At 33.4% G+C, this 24,928-nt stretch overlaps 4 protein-coding genes and 1 long non-coding RNA gene across 7 annotated transcripts in view; 2 read left to right on the top strand and 3 right to left on the bottom strand.

Annotated features, from left to right (window-relative positions):
• Positions 1-253: 253 nt before the first annotated feature.
• Positions 254-3,192, top strand: Cog7 (conserved oligomeric Golgi complex subunit 7). The gene is made up of 6 exons (XM_074252913.1): positions 254-349; positions 632-721; positions 789-974; positions 1,066-1,197; positions 1,273-1,456; positions 1,518-3,192. The coding sequence occupies exons 1-6, from the start codon at positions 347-349 to the stop codon at positions 3,122-3,124; spliced, it is 2,202 nt and encodes a 733-aa protein (XP_074109014.1). The 5' UTR covers positions 254-346; the 3' UTR covers positions 3,125-3,192.
• Positions 3,190-7,123, bottom strand: LOC141533829 (uncharacterized). 2 transcript variants are annotated; one of them, XM_074252911.1, is made up of 9 exons: positions 7,108-7,123; positions 6,792-7,004; positions 6,370-6,630; positions 6,018-6,284; positions 5,051-5,932; positions 4,642-4,998; positions 4,376-4,575; positions 3,626-4,282; positions 3,190-3,520 (listed from the first exon to the last, which is right to left on the bottom strand). In XM_074252911.1, the coding sequence occupies exons 2-9, from the start codon at positions 6,997-6,999 to the stop codon at positions 3,275-3,277; spliced, it is 3,078 nt and encodes a 1,025-aa protein (XP_074109012.1). In that variant the 5' UTR covers positions 7,000-7,004; positions 7,108-7,123; the 3' UTR covers positions 3,190-3,274. The 2 variants fall into 2 exon arrangements, with proteins under 2 accessions (XP_074109012.1, XP_074109013.1); XM_074252912.1 differs by having other exon boundaries at positions 6,812-7,004; positions 7,108-7,122.
• A 208-nt stretch (positions 7,124-7,331) lies between these two features.
• Positions 7,332-10,155, bottom strand: LOC141533833 (sodium- and chloride-dependent GABA transporter 2-like). The gene is made up of 10 exons (XM_074252916.1): positions 9,989-10,155; positions 9,657-9,822; positions 9,310-9,588; positions 9,031-9,238; positions 8,748-8,941; positions 8,506-8,686; positions 8,201-8,441; positions 7,769-8,107; positions 7,545-7,697; positions 7,332-7,478 (listed from the first exon to the last, which is right to left on the bottom strand). Exons 1-10 carry the CDS (start codon positions 10,046-10,048, stop codon positions 7,410-7,412), a joined length of 1,890 nt encoding a protein of 629 aa, XP_074109017.1. The 5' UTR covers positions 10,049-10,155; the 3' UTR covers positions 7,332-7,409.
• On the top strand, positions 7,675-8,199 carry LOC141533834 (uncharacterized). Its single transcript, XR_012480351.1, has 2 exons — positions 7,675-7,816; positions 7,878-8,199. It is a non-coding gene; the product is annotated as an uncharacterized LOC141533834 (long non-coding RNA).
• Positions 10,156-10,711: 556 nt separating the features above from the next.
• Invadolysin (leishmanolysin-like peptidase, invadolysin) overlaps positions 10,712-24,928 on the bottom strand; it is a 49,923-nt gene continuing 35,706 nt past the window's right edge. The window contains exons 4-14 of one of the 2 annotated variants that reach the window (XM_074252914.1): positions 20,652-20,682; positions 18,660-18,742; positions 13,874-13,985; positions 13,303-13,484; positions 12,995-13,198; positions 12,709-12,934; positions 12,447-12,640; positions 12,318-12,332; positions 12,105-12,237; positions 11,809-11,968; positions 10,712-11,739 (exon numbers count right to left, since the gene is read on the bottom strand). In XM_074252914.1, coding sequence (XP_074109015.1) covers positions 11,291-11,739; positions 11,809-11,968; positions 12,105-12,237; positions 12,318-12,332; positions 12,447-12,640; positions 12,709-12,934; positions 12,995-13,198; positions 13,303-13,484; positions 13,874-13,985; positions 18,660-18,742; positions 20,652-20,682 — 1,789 coding nt within the window. In that variant the 3' untranslated portion in view covers positions 10,712-11,290. The remainder of the gene's footprint in view (positions 11,740-11,808; positions 11,969-12,104; positions 12,238-12,317; positions 12,333-12,446; positions 12,641-12,708; positions 12,935-12,994; positions 13,199-13,302; positions 13,485-13,873; positions 13,986-18,659; positions 18,743-20,651; positions 20,683-24,928) is intronic. The other variant, XM_074252915.1, reaches the window with a different exon arrangement.

The following is a 24,928-nucleotide window of genomic DNA, read 5'->3' on the forward strand; positions in this document are numbered from 1 at the left end:
TGACAGCTAACTTCAGTATTATTAAATTTATCTGTCACTTCACAATTGTTTTAATTTTTTGTTAAATACACAAAAAATTTATTAAGCGGCAAAAAATTTTTAAATTGTTGTTAAATTTTTATTTAAAATAAAAAAAAAAAAAAAAAAAAAATACTTACTTATCCGACAGTAAATAAAAAAACAACAACTGATAAAAATAAGTTATTAACTTACCGACAATTCTCTACATGTCATCAGTGACAGCTGATTATTTATTTTTCATTCCTCACTTGTATACTTTCCAAAATATTTGTCAATAACTATTTAATTATTGCTTAAATAATATAAAATTTAATTTAAATATAATATGGTAAGTTAATTCTATAAAAATATTATATGAAAATTTAATAACACTGTTGACAAACATTAAAAATTTATTTAGAATTTTGTAGCAATTAAATTAGGCTGAGGCTATTCGGATACTGTAGCGTGAATTTTAGCATGGCAAATAATTTGTAATATTCACGATAGCCTCACGCGGAATTCACTCACAGTGTCCGAATAGACAGTCCGATTAAATTATTAAAAAAAAAAAAAATTTAATTAAAGAGTGGGTATTATAAAATTTAAAATTATTATTATTTTTTTTTAGGACATTGCAGGATTTTCAAACGACAATTTTAATGTAAAAGATTGGGTTAATAAAATACTTGAGTCTCTAGACTTACAAAATGACAAAGATGTAAGTAATGTAATTATTATAATTTGTAAAATAAATTAAATTTTATAAAAAAAAAATTTTTTTTTAGGCATACGTTACCTCGCTGGTAATGAAATTACAGATGTACGTTCAACAAGTAAATTTAACTGTTGAAGAAACGAGCCAAAATGTCTTAGTAAGTTTACCAAGAATATTTCGAGAGACTCAATTGCTCCAACAAGAAGCAGCTTCTCTTAAAGACAAAATGTCTGTTGTCAAGGATGAAATAGCTAAGGTATAAAAAAAATGTATTAATTTAAAAATAAATAATCAAAAAAAAAAAAAAAAAATATTCTCTTAATAACATAGAATATTCTTACCTTTAGATAGAAAAAGACACCTCACTATCAATAACATCCTTGGCAAAAATCGACAAAATAAAGTTCGACTTGGAACAAGCTAAGCAAAGTCTACACGAAGCAGACAATTGGTCAATCCTAGCGAACCAAGTTGAAGAAGTAAGTCTGCCATAACCTCAACCCAGCAAACAGCACTCGAATTGGTTTTTTTAATACCCTAATTTTTCCTTCCAGAGTTTCGAAACCGACGATATTGAAGTAATCTCCAGCAAGATCTTCAGCATGCAAAAATCCTTAAGCATGCTGACGACTTCTTCAGACTACGAGAACAAAAAACTCCAATTAGAAGGTCTTAAGAACCGACTTGAAGCTCTTGCAAGCCCTTTGTTGGTCCAAGCGTTCACCACCCGTAATCTTGGTAATTATTTTTAAATAATTTTAATTAAAAAAATTTAATAAAAAATAAATTATTATTTCAGATCAATCAAAAATCTACGTAACAATTTTTTCCGAAATCTCGCGGCTGGACCAGCTAGAAAAATACTACAAAAACTGCACCCGAGTGAACTTAATCTCAGAGTGGCAAAAAATATCCAGCTCAGAGGATCAGTTTTCTCATCAATTGATCAAGTTTTTCGACAAACTGTTAACAAATTTTCCCGAGCAGTCAAAAATAACCACCGCGCTGTTTCCAAATGACAACTCAGAAGTCCCTTTAAAATTGACCGTAACCCTAGAAATCTACACCGAGTTGCTGACAAATCTCAGCAAAACATTCGAGACCCAAATATCTTTTTACCTGCGTCAATTTCCGCTTCCAGAGCAATTGACACCTCTGATAAACCTAAAGAGCATCTTCGACAGCTTCGCGATTAACTTCAGCCACTCGCTTGACAATATTACGCCGAAATGTGTTTCTTTATTGACTCTGGCTTTGGCCAAAAGCATCTACTGCCCTTTAATAAGCTTCATCTCCAAGTACACCATCTACGAAACTGCCTTGATGACTTATCAGCTCCAGAACTTGCTCCCGACTTCATCTAGCGGAGAACTTAGTGAACTAATTCATGAGTTGTCACTCAGTGTGCCGCGAGTTTACGAAATAGTTGCAGAAAGCTTCAAGCGGTGTGCTAACTTGACGAATTTCTGCGGATTTTCTCATTTGGTAATGTCGATAAATCATTTGCTGATCAATTATTTGGAGAATTACTCAACCTGCTTGACACTGATTGGCTCTGGGAGATCTAGAACTGAGAATTGGGGTTTGTTTCAGCAGTGCCTAACTTTGATGCAGATTATTGGGAGCCTTCAATTGACGATAAATGACATAAATCGTCAGTTAATTGCGGCAGTTAATGAAAATAAATTGAAATTATTTAATTGTAATAATAATTTCGGAAAATTTCACTTGTTGCTGACAAATAATGGAGATAAAGTTATAAAAGAAATGACTGACGCGGTTAATGGCGGCCATTTTGATGAAATCAACAAACGAATTAATCAATTGTGTTTAAGTTTATACCGAGGAACGTATGATGTAATTTTTGGGCCGATTTATACTCAATTACTGATTATAAAGACATTAAAATGGCGGCGAGTCGACAAAATTGCGGCCAATGAAGTTGACCTACCGGATTATAGTTTTATACCCCAGGAATTTATTACCTTGGTTGGACAATATCTGATGACACTTCCCCAGCATTTGGAGCCATTTTTGTTAACGGATAATCCGAGTTTGAATTATGCGCTTAAAATGGCCGACGACAAGTTCAATCATATGGAGAGCGGAAGTGGAGGATTCACAGGAATTTTTCTGGGAATTGTTGCTAAAGACGCTTGTCAGATGTTCTTGGATCAGATTTTGGGAATTTGTGAACTTGATGGTAAAGGTTGCAAACAATTGGCGGTGGATATTAATTATTTGGGGAATATTTTGGAGGAATTGGGGCTTAAATTGACGGATAATCTTAATGCAGTGGCGCTGCTGCTTAGATTAAATCCTGAAGAGTATTTAGAGGGAAGTGTTGGGTTCAATCCGAGGATTGTTGCTGCTGTTAGACAGATGAGGAATATTCCCTCGGGATAATTTAGGGATTAATGTAATTTCCAACACTAATAATTTAAATTTAATAAAAATTTGCAACAATAAAATAATTTTTTGCCGCATTTTTATTTTTTTCTTCATATAATTTCAAATTTATTATTCTCAAATTATGTTCAAATAAAATCAAAGCCATCAACTTATAATCCAATAACTCTTTTTCTCAACCAGAACCTCAAAATGATTATGCACCGCCATCTTCCACCTATAAGTAATGTAGCACAAGTCGTAGAGTGGGGGTACAAGTTTTCCAATAGTAGCGCTGCCTTCCACTTCTGTTCTGCAGAACAGCAGAGGTTTATCTTGAAAATATCCTGCGGGAATGGCTTTATCTAGAGAATAAGACTTGGCCCATCCGAAATTATCATTGAATAAAAGAACCTGCAAGGATATTTGATTATACTCATATATTGTAATCTGAATTATACTAGGTATTATCTGAAATTTTTTTTTTTTTTTTTTTTCCTCATCAGTATGAAAACTTACATCAAATTTATCGAAGGCCTCAACATTGCCATCTATCAGTACCAGGCACTGCTCGAATCCTTCTACGAAAGGATGTCGCCCTGGTAGGGAAAGATTTTGGTAATTTACGCGGCAAACATTTTCTTTTGCGTCGCCATCTTGTGTGGTAACAACATCAGTTTTATTTCCATCATAGAGCCTCCAGCAGACGAATTTTTTATTCCTATCCCCACATTGAGTGCCCTCAATTAGTATCTCTTCAATCTTTTGACAACTATTTGATTGACAGACGTAGGCCGTAGAGAGACACTTTGAGCTGTCGGAACATTTCGCTAGGGGGAGACCGTAACAAGTTCCGTTGTGTTTGAAGAACCCTGGCTTGCATTGGCATACTCCATCGGAGCAGACAGAATCCACTGCTGAGCACTCTGGTTGGCATGTTTCAGAAACTGTGCTATTGTCAACGAGAACTTCAAAGTCGGAAGAGACTAGAACAGTTTTTCCACCAGTGGAACAGAGGTCGTAGAGTGGAGGTTCTAGTTTCCCGACGTAGAGCAGCCCGTCATGGTCCAACCGGCAGATCAGGTAAGGCTTGTTGTCTTCGGTGGTTCCTCCAGGAACAGCTTGGTCCAATTGGTACAACTTGGTCCAGATTAGATTTCCGTTGTCGACCAGCATCTGGTGGGTGGTCATGAGTTATTATCAGGATTTAAAACAACAACAAAAAAAAAAAAAAAAAAAAAAAAAAAAAAAAAAAAAAAAGTTACTTACGTCGAATTGCAGGCTTGAAATGGACTTGGTCCCTACGACTATGATACAGCGAAGCCAGCGGTGAACTCGTAATTCTCCAGGTATTGTAAGAGTTCCGTGAAGTGATCGGCAAACATACTGTGATCCTGTTTCATCAATTCCACCAACAACTCCGAGATTTGTATTGTTCTCGTTATTATGAGGCATCCAGCACATGGAACCTTATACAACAATTTAATGGCCAATGATAAGTAACAATAATTCATAACTATGATCATTGATCCTACCTACGCAAGATTCATTTTTTGTCTTTCTTTTTTCAATCTCTAGACAAATTCCTGATTGACAGACATAAGACTTGGAAGTACAATTAGAAGCCTTGGAACACGCTGAACCACTGAACCCGTAGCAAGCTCCATTCATTCTTACGAATCCTTGATTGCAGTGACAAAAGCCCTCAGAACATGAAGAATCAATTGGGCACTCTTGATCACATGAAATCTCCAAGCCAGTTGGAATTTTGGCGCAGTGATCATCATCATTTAGGTAGTATCCAATCTTGCAAATGCACTTTCCATCACCAGAGTAGATGGTATTTTTTAGATATCTACATGCCTCGAAGGAATCAACACGAACATTGGGTCCTGGAACGTTTGATAATTAGATTGGATTATCAGAACTATAATTAGAACTTACTTAAAGGAATCTTGTAACAGTTCCTGTAATAGGAGTAGAATCCTGATGAACATTTACAAATTCCTCCAGCGAATGTAAAGTTTTCACTGGTACAAGGAGCACCCTTTACTGTCAGCACTTGGAACTTTGACTGAAAGTAATCTTTTTTTTGAAAAACATGACACCTTTTGTACCTTGGAGGTTCCAGCCGACCTAGAACATAAATTCCTATCTTTATCTCTGTTCTGCAGATCAGGAACAAATTGGTTCCTTCAGATCCTCCAAAAACGGCGCTGTTGAGGACGTAGTTTTTGTTCCACTCCAGGTTCCGGGTGTCAACAAGTAGTTTGTAACTTTCAAAAGAATCTTTAGTGGTGCTCCACTGGATACTACATTTAGATTCGGAAGCAGACACGGTTCCCAGAACAGAGGTTCGATTCTGGTACTTTATCAAGCAGATCCGTTCTCGAGAACCTCCAACAGACACTCCAAAATCCTTTAACAGGCCATTGTAGTCTTCCATCCAGCAGGTCGTTGATCCGTTTTTGGAACTGCAGCTACTGTACTTCTCCTTGTGTTCCTTAATCAGACTGCAGGAAGATCCAATGTTTACGTAGGATGAAGACAAGCATTGAGAGACTGCGGAACAGGTAGTTTCAGGAACTGCGTAGCAAAATTCGTTGTGCTGGACGAAATTTGTTTTGCAGTTGCATGATGTAAATGAATTGCAGAAGGAATCGGGTGGACAAGTCTCGGAAGAATTGCAGGATAAAGAGTCGGGGAACCAACACTCCCCATCGGTTCCTTTTGTGGCTCCGGGCACGCAAACGCAGATCGTTGACTCGCATTTGGAGTTTTGTAAGGGATCACAGTTGCTGTTATTGTCACACGGTTCGCCAATTTCTGGGGAAGAAAAGCAATTAATTATTGTTTTCACTGAACCCTTCGGTGATTATAAAAAAAAAAAAAAAAAAAAACAAATATTTACCATATTTAATACATTTTTTTTTATCTTTAGATGGATAGTAACCATACTGGCATTCGCATTTTTGCCAATCATTACAAAAACTGTATTCAACTTGACAATAACTATCGTCAGGACAATTCAGATCTATATCAGCAAGACACTTATTATTTTTCTTATCGTTTGTGTATCCTGATTTGCAGTAACAATTTTTCTTTCTATTGTTCTCGTATTTGTACGAATTTGGAAAATTCTTACAACCCTCCTCACGACTGGTGAACTGCCATAAATCTGAACATAAACATAAATATTTACCCTTGATAATTCTTAAATTTACCTTAACAGCGGTTGGTACTGTTGGTATGTAAATACTCACGTGAAGGATAAGGAGAACAATATGAGCCCATTGCCCCAAAGTAGTTAATATTTTCTGTACAAGTGCAGAAACCATTGGTGCAAATCCCGTCGCTAAGGACATTAGTACAAGTTCCATTAGCGTCACATGCGCCATGATTACTGGGCTTGCATTCACCATTTGTTACTTGGAATTCATATGGGCACTTACAAATGTAGTTATCACATAACGAGTGTTCTATAAATTTGCATCCAGCGTCTCTTTCGCAAGTGTCATTTACTTCTAGAATATAATTATTGCAATAGTAATTATATTGTCTTTTTGTGGTAAAAAAAAAAATTTCAGATAGTAGCTAGTATAATTCAGATTATACTCAGTAATATCTGGATTATACTAACTACTATATATATATATATATATATATTTTTTTTTTTTTTTTTTAATTTTTGCATACTGAACGCACGTAGTCTTGTTATTGGATGGGTAATAACCGTCTGTGCAGCGACATCTGTCGGATGTATCGTTGCAATATGAGTTTGGGAGAGTGCAGTCGCCATTTTGCTTACAATAGATCCCCAGAAGAGCTTGCGCTTTAGTGAGTGGAGTTATTATTATCAAGATAGATAACAATTTTGTTAAGTTTGACTTCATTTTAACTGTAACAAAAAAAAAAAAAAAAAAAAAAAAAAAAAAAAAAAAAAAAAAACAAGAACAACTACAATTTAAAACTACACAAAATATTTTTTAAAAAATTCTTACCGTATTTCCAATGTCTAGCTTATTGAATAATTCTTAATGCTCTAAAAACTAGACATTGAAATAGAAAAATAAATTTTTAAACTTATCAAAAAATCATAAAAATTTAATATTTTCTTCCTATCTAATCACCAAGGCCATGATGTAATTTTTCTATGAAAAATAATTATTCAGGTGATTCACAGCTGCCTTATCATTTTAAAAAAAAAAAAAAAAAAAAAAAAAAATTTAATTGTTTAAATTTTATTAAAATTATAGTTATAAAAACAAACGTCTTAATAATTATTAAAAAAAAAAATTAAATATTATCCTTGCCACTGATTTTTATTTGAAGGTCCCCAGTATTTGGTTACTTTGAACAAACTCATGTCTCGCTGAAAAAAAAAAAAAGAAAATAAATATAAAAAAACTAAAAAATAAATTTATTTTTGAAAATTTACCGGGCCTTTGTAGAGACGATAGAAGAAATACAGCGGCAATGGCATCAAAGTGCTAACACCAATCATTGTTCCAATGGATTTCGCCCAGAGAGGGTACTCGTAGCTTCCGTAAGTTACAGAATAATATTGAGTCATTTGGTAGATGAAAATCGCCTTAAATAAAATATTAAATATTAAATTATTTTGGAAGAATTTTACTTTGTTATTGTTAATTGAAAACTTACCATACAAGTAAAAGGAGCGAGGATGACCCAGTTGACCCACCAATATACGTAAGAAAACTTGTTGAATTTCATTTTCATCTCAGTGATGTTGTTGATGAATTTATTGCAGCCGTACATCCAGCAGGGAACGACAAGTTCCGCTACACCTATCAGCAACACGGCCCAGCTCGCGGTGTTCCAGTCCATCAATTGATACAGGAGGATTCCTCCGCCGAAGATCATTGGCAAGCCTAACAACCAGCCTCCGAAGCAGACGGCAAATATCACAAAGTGTTCTTTGCCTCGGAGCGACGGCTTCAGGTCAATTATTGCTGTACTTACGGCTTGGACACCTGGAAACTAAAAAATATTGTGAATAATAACGACAAGAATGAGGGGAACTGTAACAACAAGACCTAAGAATTAGAATAATAAAAATAATTTTAAACTTACTTGACTCCCGAGTCCGAGGATAAATAACATCATAAAGAACAAAACAGCCCACAAGTTCGGCATGGGCATCTGGTTAACCGCCTCCGGATAAGCAATAAAGGCCAAAGCCAGGCCCCCATCCTGAGCTAATTCTTGAATCGGCATCTCCATCTTCATCGACAAGTGCCCGAGAATTGAGAATATCGCGAACCCGGCGAATACCGAGGTAAAAACGTTCGCTACCGCTATGAAAATTGTGTCCCTGGAAAATACCGATTTTTTTAAACAATTTATCAATTTTATATTATTAAGAAATTATCAGTTACCTGAAGCAATTGTTGGTGAAGGAATTGAAACTGGACATTGTTATTAAGGATCCACATCCGATTCCCAGAGAATAAAAAACTTGGGACGCGGCATCTCCCCAAACGCTAGCATTTGTCAATTGATCAAAGTCGGGAATAATGAAATATTTTATACCTTCTATCGCATTTTCTAGTGTTACACCTAATAAAAAATAAGCATTATAATTATTGTTATTATTAAATTATTTGATATTTCAATTTACCTCGAATCAATACAGCAGTGAGCATCACGTATGGAAAAATAGCGGTAAAATACGCGACTTTACCCGCCGATTTAATTCCGCGGGACAAACAGATAAAGACTATTATCCATCCGAGGGATAGGTAAATCAACAATTGCCAGTTTAGCGGTCCGTAATTTTCCCAAGTCGCGCCATTCATTCCGAGAGCGTAATTGCTAAAAATTAAAAAAAAAAAAAAAAAAAAAAAAAAAAAAAAATTAAAATAATTTATATTTTTAAAAATTATAAATTTTATAAAAGTTACTTGAAGTATTGTTCACTGGACAATACCCTCTTGTACAGGGATTTTACAGGGACGATAGATGAACTGTTGTAACAATTTCCGTGGAAATCTCCGTGAGGATATCCAAAATTTTGACAAACTCCTGTGATAGATTGACAAGTTTTGTTGAAAAAAATTGACGTGGAATTTTCTTCACGGCATTTTAAGTCTTGGAGTTGACTAAAGCATGCTTAAAAAATATAAAATTTTTATTTTTATATAAAATAAAAAATCAAATGTTTTTTTAATTATTTTAATTACCATGATCGTTCCATTCATAGTCACAGTACCCCCAGGCTAATTTTGAATAAAAAGAAGCGACAATATAAGACATAATCCAACTCATCAGAACCATATAATAAACGCTGACCAGCGCAATAACCAATAGGGTACACAGCCCTATCCCCCCAAAAGCCGGAGCAAGGGACTTGTACACTTGAAAGGGGCCCAGACCCGAGTATTGGCCCACAGCGACCTCCAAGTAGAAGATTGGGATTCCCATAGTGACCAGCATCAGTACGAACGGAATCAAAAAGGCTCCTAAATTAAAAATTAAAATTAAAATAAAAAATATAATAAATGTCTTTGAATTTTAATTTGCGACTTACCGCCGCCGTTTTTGTAAACTAAGAAGGGAAACCGCCATACATTCCCGATACCTATTGCGTAGCCCATGCAAGACATTACAAACTCTGCCTTATTGGCCCATCCTTTTCGTTCTTTTGGCTTCTTCATCACCGCTTCGGTTACTTTTATTGACAATCTTTTCACTCCCTAGGAAAAAATGTTTAATATTTAATAATAAAAAAAAATAATTTTTACAATCCAAAATTATTAATTTAATATAAATAAATCGAAATAAATTACAAAAGAAAAAAAATTTTTCATCAGCCAAATTAAACACTTAAACTAAAATATAATTATAAAAAAAAAAACTCACCCGCATAAATTCATCTCCCGTACAGCCGACGGCTTCGCAATCTCCCGAATTTTCAATCATTTTTCCAAAAATTTAAATCAATTTTTAATAATTAAAAAATAAAAATAAATAAATTTTTTAATATTTATTTTTTTACACGTGCTCACTTGTCGGGTCTTTGAATGAAAACTGATGTAATTTAATTTTAGTGTAATTACCTTGGTATAGTTTTATTTTATTTTATTTTATTTAATGGGAGAGTGGAGTGGGGGAAGAGAGAGAGAGAGAGAGAGAGAGAGAGAGAATATTGTTAAGCCGTAGATAAAGAAACCAAACTCTAGGGCTCAGGTATCTTTTCTGGGTATGATTAGCTATTTTGTAATTACAGTAATAATAAGGCATTAGACGCTTGTGACGTGTTACGTGTGATGTGTAGGAAAGGCCCGAGTCAAATTTTTATATTTTATATTTAGAACTTTTATTTTTTTTTGTTTTATCTCAAGTCAAGTATTATTGCTTTATTGTTAGCGCAATGTAAATGGATGAATGTTATTCATTCAGATTTTATATTATATATATGAAAAAAATTTTTTTAACCATTATTTTAAGACTACAGAAAATTTTGTCTCTTTTTATAATTTTTTAAAATAAAAATCAATAACCATTTATTAATATTAATATTCATTAATTATTATATTATTTTACATTCTGTTACAAAATATTCATATTAATATTCATACAATAGTACAATAATATACTGGATACAATTACAATATACATTAAATTATTTATAATTACTTACAATTTGAGATTCTTCGAATAAATAAAAATTATTGATAATAATATCGAACAAAATGGCACCAAACTCCTCTAAATACTTTCATATATAATATAATAACCCAATTGATTAATTACTAAAGATAATTATACATTAAAAAAAAAAAAAAAAGAACGGAATGTTACAATTAATATTATTAATAAATAATTTTTTAAAATGCCTTTAAAATAGTTTGTATCAATAGATAAAATACTTGTGTATGTACAATCACTCATCAACAATCGATAACAAAATGCCCGCACATAAAAATTTCCTTTCTTACCAATCGTAAGTAAATTATTTATATATATATATATATATATATATATATATGTAGATTTTTTTTTTTTTTTTTTTCCTACCTAATCAATAAAAAAAAGTGAGCCATGAAAAAATTACCGACACAATTTTTAAAAACTATATACATTACATAAAAACAAAAATTAATTTTTCTAATTTACAATTACGATATGACGGCGCCTTAAAAATGTCTAATAAAAATTTGATCATCTCAAAATCACAGAGGACAATACTGTCGTACCGACAGTGAGTAAAATTATCGGTATAATACCTCCAGTGGAGCACTGCAAGTGATCTTGGTGGTAGAAAGTCGAGGGAGGATGCTCATCTCCAGGTTTGCACCACTCGCCTTTGGCCTTGAGCTCCTGCTGGCAAATTTCTTTACAGGGGGGACAAATGAGAGCCCCCTTGTGGAGCCACTCGTTCTGAATTATTTTAATAGTGAGCTTTTGACCGGCGTGGTAGCAGGTGTAGGTGAAATTAGCGACCATTATGTGAAGCCTTCCGGCCTCGCATTTGTATTGGTAGCAGCCGGAGCCCCAGTGCTGCCATTGGCGGGCTTGCTTGCAGGTTCGCTCTTCCCACATGTCGTTCGTGTGGTCGAAACACCGGGAGTAGGGCCCGTAGTTCTCTAGAGCGAAGTTTTTTTCTGGATCTAAAATAATAAAACTTGTTAATGGCGGTCGGTAAATTAGATAGATGAAGAGTTTTTTTTAATCCTTACGGGGGTTGTTTTCTTCGTAGAGGCAGTGGGAACCCCGGATCACGATGTTTTTAGCACGCCAGGTGAATTCTTGGATGTACGGACAGTAATCGGCTAGGGACACTGATCCTCCGTAGTATTGTTCCTTTCCTGGAGGCACATGGGGGATCCAGTCAAAGTTCTAGAACAAATAATGCAAATTTTTATTTCAAAGACTTCTCAAAAATCTTAATTTTTTTCAATCTGTTTGATTAAAAAATCTTAAAATTTAATTAAAAATTTTTTTTATCTGTTAATAATATAGATAAATATTTAACCTGATATTTCTTGGGGAGCGGTTGTGAATGTTCAACTAAATTACAAAGCGCAACAGAACTCCGGTCGTCAGTACACTCAGTTTGCAGTGGATCTTGTTTAACCTTATTACAGAACGGATGGATTGTCTTTCCCCTGAACAAAAAAAAAAATTAATCAATCCAAACTCTTTAACAATATCTAATTACAGATATAAAATATAAACTGTCTCTCACTTAGGATTCTCCTCGCTTAGCATAAAAAAAAAAAAAAAAAAAAAAAATCATCATCATCATCATCATCATCAACGACAATTAGTGCTTTATTAAATAAAAAAAATTTTAAATAATTTAAAAAAAACCTACGACAGCCTCGAAGACCTCGAAGTAATCCATTCCTTGCAAGACTTGATGGCAAAGTCGCAGCCCAATCTGCGTCCCCACCCGAGCTCCTGGGCCATCGAGTAATTAGCCGTGTACCACCCGGTGTCCTCCATCAGGGCAAGGGTTATCCGAGAGTAGACTGGGTTTTGTGTGTGAGTTCCAGTCATTGCTTCGTTCTAATAAATTAATCATTATAATTTCATTATATTTTTAACATTAATCACCGCTGCAATAAAGAACCAACCTCAAAAACACGCTTCTCCCAATGCGTCAATGCGGTTCCGTCCTCGCCCTGGTCCTCCAGTTCAGCGCCCTCTAAACTGGGGCACTTGAAGTGGGCGCGAACTTCCTCCTTGACACGTGGCGTGACGATCATCTGCATTGAGCGATTGACGGTCCCGCCTCTTACGTGCCACTGCGGTCTCACCACTGTTCTTATCGTGTTTTCGCTCCACTGATGAGTCTGTAGCCTTCAATTTAAATGAATAATTACGGAGGGATGATAATTTTCACATAAAATAACTACTTACTTTTCATTAAGCTGAGGCTTTCCCGTTTCGCTCCGTCTTGGCGTCCTCGGTTCTCCATTTTCGTCGCGATAAAACGCGTAGAGACTCAAAGAGAACCCTAAAGCGTGGAGAATTTCGTGTTTGACTGTACTCAAAAGAGTTTCCAGCTCCTGAGGCTTCGTGCTGATGCTTCCGGGGCACAAATTTGCGTGTCCTGCAATAGGCCTGTGGACAAAAGGGATTTTCTGAAGTAAAAAATCGACTTAATTTCAAAATAGGCCTTTAAATCGTCAACAAAATGGCGGCTGGTAATAAAAACAGCATTTTACCTGTCAAGAGCAGCTTCTTGTTGACAGTGGGCTGCATAGGCGACTGTTAGTCCGTTGTGACACCGCTCTGATTGCAGCGCTGACACGTAAAACACAAAATCAGCGCCATCTATCCCCGCTCCAGCGATACTATCATCCTGGACTTGGCATTTTTGTCCAGTTGCGTTGCAGACGCGACAAACCTATTAAGTTTGAAAATCGTTTATATATATATATATATATATATATATATATATATATATATATATATATATATATATATTTTTATTTTAATTAACGAATTATTGGTAAAGCTGACACGGACGGACGATCAATTTAATTAAACAGAAATTTACAAACCTGATTAATTTAAGTTAAAAATAACAGAATACTCGAGGTATTGTAACAGTTTAATTTATGTAGTTAATTAATCGATTGATTTAAACTAATTATTGTCAATTATATGCAGCCGAACAATATTAATATTTTCGAAATTATTTTTGAACTTGCAAGTCCAATAATTTAATAGGTGGGGATCATTTATTAAAACACCTTTCCCCTTCTGAAAGAAAAAACAATGAAAAATACTCACATCAAGATGCTCTTTCGGTACAATAACCTCGCCACACATGGTAACCGCTCGACAAGTATCAATGCAGTAAGTGTGGTGGTCCTTTACAAACACCCGGCTGCTCTCACATTTCCTGTAACAATGATCAGACATGTAATCCCTTGAATTTACCGTAGTTTAATAGACTGCCAATCATAATATGGATTTAAATGAAACGTGATTGCAATAGCAAGTCAATTAAGAAATTTCAAAGTGAAGACCCGTGATTGATATTCACGTTTCCGTGTGTGTCCCTATCATATGTGTTTGTTGTAATTAACATGTGTGCGTGTAAGACAAGTGAATGAGAGTTGTAGAGAGCAGACAGTGTTCGCAACTCAATACGAAGGGTAGTAAACAACCTATAGTAAATTAAGTCAATATTCAACTCATGCATGCAATTACTAAACTTATCCACTGAAACAGTAAATAGTCTATTGATTTTAACTTCAACGTCAAATTTTATCGCTTTATCCAACGCGAGAACTATTGTTACTATTATAAATACAAAAATATCATTGAGCTTGCGATAAATTCACCAGAGCTTGCAAGCTTTTTATTTTTATACTTGATATAGAAGCAGAGAAGAAAATTTTAAGAAATATTGAAAGCAATTTACAGAATAAATATTTGACTAATTTTTTATTTGCATCTCTTTTTTATGTAAAAACACCGATCGAGAAGCTTGCTGTTGATCGACTCGACCGAGTATCAAGGCAGTTAAAAGAAGTAAGTAAACATAACGGAGATAAAGAATATGAGCTTTTTCTATTTGAATTGTCGGAGATATCTGAGGTAACATTGCCGGTGAATTTCGATTCCGGTAAGTAAATTACTTTGTATCATGAAACGGAATCAATTTGAGAGAACATAAACGTTGTTAAGCTTGTAATAAACGCAACTGTGCTTGCAAGCTCAGTGATTTTTTTTTGAAAATTGTTTATAAAGTCAATCCGCCCGAAAAAATATTTGAGCTTGCAAGATCTTGAATCTTGAAAAAATATGTAGAACAATTTATATTTAAAATTATTAAATAAATAATACAGATCATAAATATAAAATATCCTTATAAATAACTGAGACTATTCGTGTAAAAGAAAAAGGAATAAATGATTGTCTTATGTCACCCGTAATAAATATCACAGATTCCCGTGACCCTGCAGAGGTATTTTTTACTCCTTATCATCGTATAATTTTATTCAGTCTTTTTATTAAGAAATAGTAAGTCATATTATGCACATACGATGAAAAAAAAAAAATTTACGTCGAAAATGTAATATCATCCCTGGTGAGAGTGAGGTATAAGGTATATAAGGTATAAGGTATGAGGTAGACTACTCTTTGCTAAGGGGGCGAGGGTAGCTATAGAAGAGAAGATAAAATTTATGTGTGCACGGGTTCGTATAAAGCTCGAAGGCACATGGTGCAGATGAAATTGACATCCTTGGAAAAGTTGACTCACTGCAGATATTCGAATCTATGAGGTAAAAAAATTACTAGGTACCCACTAGGAAAAAATTTACTCTGCATAAGATAGAGATGATAAATGCCTCGCTCAGAGAATTTTATATCGATATGGAACAAATTTTTATATCACTGCATTTATCTGATCAAGAATACGAACTGGATAAAAACGTTAGTATTAAAATCGTACAACTCGCAAGCTCAGGCGTTTTCTTAAGCATGAACATGTTTTAGACAGTGCTAGACCATTTAAACTTTGAGGTTGCAAGCTTTAGCATATGCGGTCACAAGCTCTGGTGTTTTTCAGTGCGGCCAAGTAATACAGACATCTAGTTTAGTTTAGAAAAAATTACACCAGAAGAGTCAATTGTCTTAAAACGAAAGTAGACAATAGTATGCCGTGTAAATTATATTTAAAAAAAAAAAAAAAAAAAAAAATTGAATTTATCGACAAAACAAAATAAACAAAGATAAAATAATTTAAGTGTACTGTGACTGTGGTATCAGGTGTACCGTCAACTTGGAATAAACTGCAGATTTATGTAAACGTCAATAGCATTTTATTTTCCGTGACATATGAATTCTTTTTTTATCCATTTGTTTATTTATAAAATAAATAAACTTTTTTTATTATCTCTTGTTTTTGTTTACTCCAATTGCAACCAGGGCTTTTACGATCGGAGCTTGGATTTGCAAGCAGATCGTTGGAAAATTCACGATTTCTCACCGGTCGTATCTCTTGCGTTTTCCCAAAAGTACTCTAAAATCCATTACCTCCACCAAATGTCTACTGGGTGACAGTACAGCTGTTACTTGTACAACTAATATTTATTTTCTCAGTAGTAATAATGCTGAGAGAAGAATTGAAATACAATATACATTGATATTACGGTTTTTACTGTCAATTAAATCTGAAAATTTTTTTATTAAAAAAAAATTGTTTTGAAAATTTTTTCTTTGATAAATGGTACCGGTTAATTCCAAAAGAGTGAGCTTGCAACAAGTGTACCGTAAATAATTGAACGAAAGTAATTAGATATAATAAATGAATTCGGGTGTGTAATATGAGTTTAATTAAACATAAAACAATACTTCACTGGCATGATTACAATCTCGAAATATTAATCTAGAGGTTATCCGTGTCCTTAGGGAGATTAACTAGACTAGACTATTCGGTTATTGTCCTAACGCCCATCGATCATTTATCCGCCGGACAGAAATGCAATTACCCCATATACTTGGTTCAATTTCATCAAAAACATTTCACCTGCGAGATAATACTTTATCATCAAATTACATTAATGTACGATAAATTTCTATTAAGATTACGTCAAAGATATTTCGATTTTTGTGGAATATTATTCTTTGACTTATCCTGAACCCAAAAATTATCGAGCTTGCAAGCAATGATAAATTTTCATCATTTTTAAATTGATTAGCTAAAAAATTTGAGGTCAATAATTTTTTCCTGATATAGCAAACTTTAGACCGCAAGCTCATTGATTTTTTTTTTTTTTTTTTTTTTCCCCATAACATCAGTCAGACTGATTAGACAAGTCATTTCTACCATACATGAGCTTTCGGAGTCTGGCCATAAATAACCGCGAAATAAAGTCTCTTTTGTTGGAAATGTATTTCCTAAAAAAGTACCACGTATTCTAATCTCACCAGGTTATCAGCCAGAGGAATCTTTATGTCAGAGTTTTCCACAGTCAAATATATAACGTGATACATTAATCTTCGTCAGAGTACACTTCACGTCAATGCCTCGGCTTATCGTACCTTGCGTATTTTTTTTTTTTATACCAGTCTAAATTAAAGTTGGTTATTATTTTTTAAAGATTTCGTAGAATTTTATAGAAAATATGATATGATTATACAAAAGGCTAATGAGATAAGAGATATCGATCTGAAAAGAATTAAATAAACAGCTCGAGTTTTTTAATGTATTCCCGGTTACTGAATAAAAATAACTAATAATATATGAAGTTACTGAGAAAATAAATTACAAAAATCATTAAAGCTCCTGAGCAATGTAAGACTCTCACAACATAGCACAGTGAATCAGAGCTTTAAGAAAAGCTTCTCATGAAATAGAATAATAAATAAGTTCTCAAAAGTTTTCTCAAATACTTTCAGGTAGTAAATATTATATATCAAATATTTTATAATACTGTTTGTAGAAAGAATTTAATCCTTCTTATTTCTATTTCTAGAAAAGTTTTTCCTTGTATAGAAAAAGAAGAATAGGAGAATAAAAAGAGCCTAATGGGAAGATAAAAATCAAAAGATGTATAAAGTTTTAATGAAAAAATAGTCCACAATCGTCTATCAAGACTATATATGTATATATATATTTATGATGAGGATAAAAAACTATCGAAAAAGTACAGAAAAGATGAGTGGGTAAAGTGCGGTGAAGTTGGATCAATACGAATAAAAAGCCTTGGAAATATTTCAATAGCTCTTGAATGCTCATTTATATCGAGTAGAGCTTGGCTGCACTCGATGAGCATTTTGATGAATATCGGTTGAGGTAAATTGAGTTATGAAAAAAAAACCTTATTACTTTTTACTCCTTTCCATTGATGTAAGTATAATAAATATCGAGATTAGATAGATACCGTCGAATTTTTAACGATTCTTAGAAATTTCACGTTTGCCTCGCAAGCTTTCTATCAAGGAAACGCAAGCTCGGGGTTTTAATGGTAGCAAACCGTTGGTTGAAGGTATTAAGCTGGAAAACTCGTTGTTAAAGAAATTTTTTTGCTGCATATTAATGTTAGCTTTAAATAAAAGATGTATGTTATCTAGTTTATCATCGGTAATGAAAGTTATATAATCAGTCTTCATCGTTGTCATCTCGGACAATCGGTGGTGTGGTATGTGACTCGTTTGCCGTGTACGACAAGATTTATGTGCCATGAGAAAAGGTACACATACTACCTGGTTGATATATATGTACGAAGCTTTCACCTATATAAGTGTAAGCTCGCGTGCATATTACGAGATTTTGTTGTAATATTAACACGTACAGCTGCGGGTAGATTGCAATAGTAGTAGATAGTTGAGGATGATGCTTAGGGCCCTACCCTGTGATTTGCATACAGACCGAAATGTTCAGCACAATGACAGTGAATATGCATGCACGAGATTTGTGTTTACGCTGTCACTACTCTTGATTTATTACCGCGAAATAACGGTATATAAATAATATCTATTATTATTATTATTATTATTATTATTATTATTATTATTATTATTATTATAATAACATTATAAATAAGTAAAATCAATATCTTACCGGTTGAGGCGGATAGTATTCTTAGTTTCTCTAACCATCAATGTTCGCTCCCAGAAATGCACTGCCTCCGGTAAAATAGTGTTCTGAAATCGAAAATAATTACATTAAAAAATTAATTATTTTTTTTTTTTTTTTTTTTTTTTTTTTTATTATATAGATTAACTGTACAAAGTAATCCACATCTTTTGGGTGAAATTGCGAATAGAACGGGAGAGAAATGGACGGAATTACCTCCAGCTGCCACGAAAACAAATGATTTCACTTGAAATTCCCCCCAACTCTCTGCATTTCTGTCCTTCTTTATCGTTTTTTTTTTTTTTTTTTTTTTTTTTTTTTTTTAATCATTCGCTCTGTTCACCCTCATGCTCTTTTCCTATCGACCCCATTTTTCTTCTACCACTCTTTACTTTTACAAACTCTCATTAGTAGGCGATAATTAACTCTACTTTGTTATATTATTTTAATTAACAATTTGATTTATTGTATTTTAAGCCCGCAAGCTCGAAGATTTTATTACGGATTATCCTTCTGTGGAACACTGATGATTCAAAAATACCACAAAATAACTGCCCTAAATGATTACCAAAAGTTTTAGGTCTAAAAATTAACGTTATTGTAGGGCTTCTGCATTTTTAATGATTTTTCAGTTCGACAGCCTGCAAGTTTATCAATTTTATTTTTTTATTGTTTCGTAATTTGACCTATTTTAGAAAATAGATCTCGAGCTTGCAGGATTTTAAGTGAATAATTCTTAAAAAATATTAAATTGCTCCAGGCAAAACAAAAAAATTGTCGAAGCAAAATTATGTGGAGCTTTTAATCAGTTCTGAGTTATCTTAAGAAACATTATTTCTTAAATTGAATCTCCAGCGTATCCGGCAGTGGCTAATTGAATAAAATTCTCGTCAGTATGTACGGTGTATTTTTCTCTTGGGGCAAAATGAGTAATTCACTTATCCATGATAATAAAATAGTACAATTTAATAACATAATGAAAAATTTTTAAAAAATTCCCGTCACTTACGGTATAAAACGTCGAGTGTGTACTCGGTGTCGTTAAAGCTCTCATAAGGTGAATAAAAAAAAGACGTTGAAGAAAAAAGTGATAAAAGAACTCCTCAGACGTGTGTCAAAGGGTACCATAACAATGCTATTGTAGTTAAAAAAGCTCACAAAAAAATCGAAAAGCACTTAGTCGTTTAAGATATAAAAAGTTTTTTAACGTCTCAAAAAAATTGGATTAATTAATTTGAAATATTAATCCCGAGCATTTTATTTTTATTCCGCATGACTAATTTGTAAATATGTAAGAAGCTTTTGAGTCTCGCGGATAATTGCATTTGAAATTTAAATGCGTATTTACATTCTGTTGAAATTATACGAAAAGTAATGTAACTCGTTCAGTTTCAGAGATAGGAGAATGTCAAAAGAACTTTTTAGTAACCCTTTAAATTTTATACAAAAAAATACTCTTCTGACCTTTGCACTTATATTTAATATTTACGGAAATATTCAGCATTTAAGTCCGGGTATTTTAATAAGTTTACTAACAAATTATAGTAATTATCGATTTTTAACCAAGCTCTGCTATTTTATTCAGAGTTAGACGAATAGCAGAATAATATAATTGTAAATTTTAATTTTAATAACTAAAACATCCGAACAATTTAACAAGAAAAGCAGAGAATATTTAAATAATAAAACAAAGGAATTATTATTCACGTTATTTAATAAAACTATAGAATCCTTTGTTAACGCTAGAATCTCGGATAGAATTTAGCGGTATTGAGTATACTGAAAAGCTCTCTCGTGATTAATCAACTCTAAAATTCCAGAAATTCATTCGTCTGTTCAATGAACAAACAAACAAATTCTCAATAAATTTATCATGAATTTATAAAATTCAATTTTGTCATATTACAATTTTTTCGATCAATGATAAATTAAATTTGGAGTATATGAAGAAAAAAAAAAAACATATTAATTACTTACATTAATGAGATCCAACTTCTCTGCATCGAGCCTGAAACAAAAAGCAAAACATTTATAGAAAAAAAAAAAAAAAAAAAAAACATGTAACAAGAGCTTTTGTTTATTTGAGGTTTATTTAAACTAATTTAGTGTTCATCAACATTCGAGTGGAGACGTGCTGAAGTAGACGTTCTAGATTCTGAAAGTTTTAACGAATCTTGCAGGTTCATTCAGATCTCGAAAGCTTCTATGTAAAAAAAAAAAAAAAACAAACTCGTACAACATTATTATTACAAAAAACTACTGAGCTTGCAACGTTACCGTTGAAAATTTTTCATCTAACAGATTAAATAATAATATCGATTAACGCTTTTAAAGGGGTTTAATTTTCTGGGCGTAAGATAAATTTTATACTCCAGCAATTAACGATAAAATCCGTAATATGTCGCCCAGAGCTGGCTAGGTAGATCTTTACGAGGTCATGGGAATATCCGGGTATTAAATAGAGTAAAATTGTATACTGTTTATTTTATAGTTCATGAAACTCGAATTTTGAGCGCTCTCTCTCTCTCTCTCTCTCTCTCTCTCTCTCTCTCTCTCTCTCTCTCTCTCTGCAAGCTCATAGATACATTGACGAAAGGTCATAAATTGAATGTAAAATTGAAAAAAAAAAAACATTGAGCTTGCAACAATTACCTTGAAAGCTTGCAGGATAAAATAATGACCAATCCGGAATCGAGTTAAAGAAATGTCTTGAATCGTTTGAAAATGTCATTGGAGCAAGTAGACTTGCGGAGCTTTAAAGCTTCAAGAGAATAGCAAAAGCGTGAGATCAGAGTTTGCGATTGTATTCTCGTTACTTTGATCGATAGCGAAAAAATGAAGTTGGAAGTTAAAATTCGAACTTTTTATATCGAACTATCAAGCATACAAGATAAGAACGCCAGATGAGACCAGCGATCTCTTTCCCCGCCTCTCTTTTTTTCTCCGCTCAATCGCTAGCTCTTATTCCGAAGTTAAGAAGAAAGCAGAATTACTACTCCGACATCAACCATAAATTGTGATTGCGGGCGACAAACCTCTGCAAAAAGGAATATTCATTCCGTTTTATTCTCGAATCTAAAAGCTCGGTTGCTCTTTTTCTCTCACTTCTTTTCTCCGAGTCCTTATCCTTATTTCCGCGTAATTAAATCCTATTTAAAGCTATTCAGCTTTGCTTTATTATATTAAGTACTAAAATTAAAATCTTTTCTCGTTAAAGACTTAATTATTAATTCATCTTATTAATATACTTACAAATAATTAACACGGTGTTTTTTCAAAAGACTCTAAAGAATCAGCTTCCATGCTCATAGAAAATTTAATAATTTAACTAACTTTATCACACAAAAAAATCATAGAAAAGTAATAAAAGATTGAATATTTGCGCCCAGAGCTTGCAAGCTCGGTATTTTTATTCGACGGTCTGCATTTTTGTACCTCGGGGATCGTAATAGTAGCCGAGCTTGCAACGTCTAGTTGTAAATTTTTTTTTAAATTCATTCGGAATTGAAAATTCGAACAGCCATCAAATACCCCGGAAGCTGACGGTTATTTAGAAAGGTTGCAGTGAACATTCGGGCTTAGTGAAAATAAGGATTTATTTAGACGGGAAAGGGAGTTCACGTGAATTAACAAAAAAAAATGTAGAAACAACAAAAGAAACAGAGAAACAACACTGGATAGGAAGCTTAGCCATGAATTATAGCAGTAACGGGGTAGAGAAACCTAGCACGGTTGCTAGTGGTTAATTATACGGTGGGATTAGCTTGGCCTGCGCTCCCGCAAGCTCACCCCTATAATTTTCTTCTCTAGGGTTCAAATTCAAGCGTAAACCTCTACCTGGTTTTGCTGTGAGATATTGTATTTTGATTGTAACCGTGCATAACAATTAGTCACTGAGCTACTAAAAATTTCAATCTTCAGTATATCTGCTTGAGCTCGCAAGCATCTGGGGAGGCGATAGTATCTATAAGCGCCTTTGAACGTAAATTTGAACCAAAAAGACGCTATTGAGGCGTGTTATTTGCATAAAAATCCTGTAAGCTGGTATTTAAAATGTCTGTCGAGCATCATGAAACTTCAAAATGGTCGAGCTTGCAGCCTGTTTACGCGAGCTTACAAGCTCAGTCACATTTGAAGACGAGGAACCTTAAAATAACACTAGAAGTGAATCTTTGCCGGAGGAATAAAATTGGAGATGCATTTGTGAGGTTATTTGCATGAAGACATCGCAAGTTCGACCTAAAAAATGTTTTTACATATTTTAGGAGCCTGGCAAAACTTAAAACCACCCGAGCTTGCGGCGTGCTTGCAAACTTTATCTCGATTACTAAAAATATTATTTGTTTTTCAATGAAATTTAACATTTGAATAACTCATTGAAATTCTTAGAAGTTCTTGGAGAAAAGAAATAACGTTGAATTCGTGAAATAAGATATGGAACGCGCATGACTCGAAGTAATGTCACTCGTTACCTTTAGACGTCTTATCTCATTTTGTATTCCAACGAGTTTACGTCTTTTTCCATGAATCTATCTATATAATATATATCTTACAACGAATATTACACATTTTCTATACAATTTCTTGGTGGTATTTTGTGGGATGAGTAAACTCAAGACTAAAATATTGCTCCATAAATAATGGAATGCTTAAATTAAAGGAATGTGTAATCGACTAAGTAGCTATTCAGGTAATAATAATAAATCGAGCTTGCAATAAACGACGCTTTTTGTGTCTTGATACGCTTCAAAAATTGCGGGAGTCAAATTTAAGGATGCTTTTAGACTTGAGAACGAGACGCTAGACATGCAATCTATAATTTAAATCATTGTTTAGTTAAATCGAATACAGCCGTACAAACCTTTGAAAGCTCGAGCTTTTTTAGTCAAACAACTTAGCGACAAACGGATGAATATAACTTTGAATTCATAACTACATTAAGATTGCAGATCATAAATCGATATGAGATGTTTAATTGAGAACATTGAGGAAACTGGTGAGCTTTGAAGATTTCATTTTAATTAATGATTATTGTAACTTTAAGCGATTGAATTTTCTACAAGGTTTCAAATGGTAGCATTCTAAGGTCAGAACGGCTATTGAAGAACGTAAAAACGTTTTAACATCCAGTGAACTTGCAGCATAGAAACATCAGCTCGATAAAACAAAGGTAAATTCTTGGTTTTTTTTTTTTTTTTTTTTTTTCAACCTCCATTTATTAAATCCAATAAATCAGAAAGAAAAACAATTTTGTTGTCATTAAATTTAAGATAAGATTTTTCATTGTCTCAATGTATCATCTCGGTACCCATGTACCTATAATAATATTTTCTCTTGAAAATACCAAGCTGAGAGTGCAATATATACTATTCGTTTATACGAAATAATGTAATACAATTCGTCTTTATATCGCAAGAGATTTATTACTCGGATGTCTTTATTACTCAGTGATTTTCAACTCGTCGAATTAAATTTTATTAATGATGAATTTTCATCGCATTCAAGGAAATAATTCATCTTACCTGAGAGTTGTTTAAATTATGCGAAATTAAATTATTGTCGAGTTGAATTGGGTGCTAATATATATTCGACAAGTTCCCTGGAGTCTAACCGCATCGTCAATATTCCTCAAATTCAATCTCACCAGTGTCTTAACCAACTTTGCTAAGGTCTGTACCAGCACGTGCATCCAGAGAACATCTACTAATTGCAAGTGACTATTGTATGACGACAAATAGAATAGTTAACTTACCAACTTACAAATAAAATGCAAATTTATCAAGCTACTGTCAATTTTACTCGAAAATAAACCCAAGATCTTGCAAGCTCACGTATTTTTCAAAGCAAGCAAATACTTCAAATAGTTTTTGGTGATAATACTCGTGAGTTTCAAAGTATTTATTACAAGCTCAGAGGATTTTTGGTTCATGAAATCTTGTTAAAACTGGTTAAATTTCAACTATTTTCTGTCACAACCCATCAGATAGCAAACTTGTAAATCCTCGACAATCCTTACGAGCTCCGACGGGACGGACAAACGGTGAAAGAAGGTGATCAAAGTTGTCTTTATCCTTTAATCATATGCTTTATACTGACAGTAGAATACAATATTTTATCCAACCAGAAATCCGCAATTACAGTGACCTTTATTTCTCGTAATATTTATTCAAACAAAAAAAATTGTCGTCTACAGAAGCTGTAAATCCTAACACCAGAGAGCAACTTACCACGTCGAGTTTTTGTAAAATTAACGG

The sequence above is a fragment of the Cotesia typhae genome, unplaced genomic scaffold (assembly GCF_013202065.1).
Source record: "Cotesia typhae breed Kobodo isofemale line unplaced genomic scaffold, CoteBio_Ctyphae scaffold_121, whole genome shotgun sequence".
Classification (NCBI taxonomy): Eukaryota; Metazoa; Arthropoda; class Insecta; order Hymenoptera; family Braconidae; genus Cotesia; species Cotesia typhae.

What these genes read in the sequence shown, in the direction of transcription:
- LOC141533833 (XM_074252916.1), bottom strand. Translation starts at nt 10,048, where the DNA reads ATGATTGAAAATTCGGGAGATTGCGAAGCCGTCGGCTGTACGGGAGAT. An exon ending in CTATGAATGGAACGATCATG is followed by an intron (nt 9,239 to 9,309) that starts GTAATTAAAATA and finishes ATATTTTTTAAG; the next exon opens with CATGCTTTAGTCAACTCCAA. An exon ending in TCGCTCCTTTTACTTGTATG is followed by an intron (nt 7,698 to 7,768) that starts GTAAGTTTTCAA and finishes ATTTTATTTAAG; the next exon opens with GCGATTTTCATCTACCAAAT.
- LOC141533829 (XM_074252911.1), bottom strand. Translation starts at nt 6,999, where the DNA reads ATGAAGTCAAACTTAACAAAATTGTTATCTATCTTGATAATAATAACT. An exon ending in GTGCGTTCAGTATGCAAAAA is followed by an intron (nt 6,631 to 6,791) that starts TTAAAAAAAAAA and finishes ATTATATTCTAG; the next exon opens with AAGTAAATGACACTTGCGAA. An exon ending in CTGTTACAAGATTCCTTTAA is followed by an intron (nt 4,999 to 5,050) that starts GTAAGTTCTAAT and finishes CAAACGTTCCAG; the next exon opens with GACCCAATGTTCGTGTTGAT.
- Cog7 (XM_074252913.1), top strand. An exon ending in ACTTACAAAATGACAAAGAT is followed by an intron (nt 722 to 788) that starts GTAAGTAATGTA and finishes ATTTTTTTTTAG; the next exon opens with GCATACGTTACCTCGCTGGT. An exon ending in GTTCACCACCCGTAATCTTG is followed by an intron (nt 1,457 to 1,517) that starts GTAATTATTTTT and finishes TTATTATTTCAG; the next exon opens with ATCAATCAAAAATCTACGTA.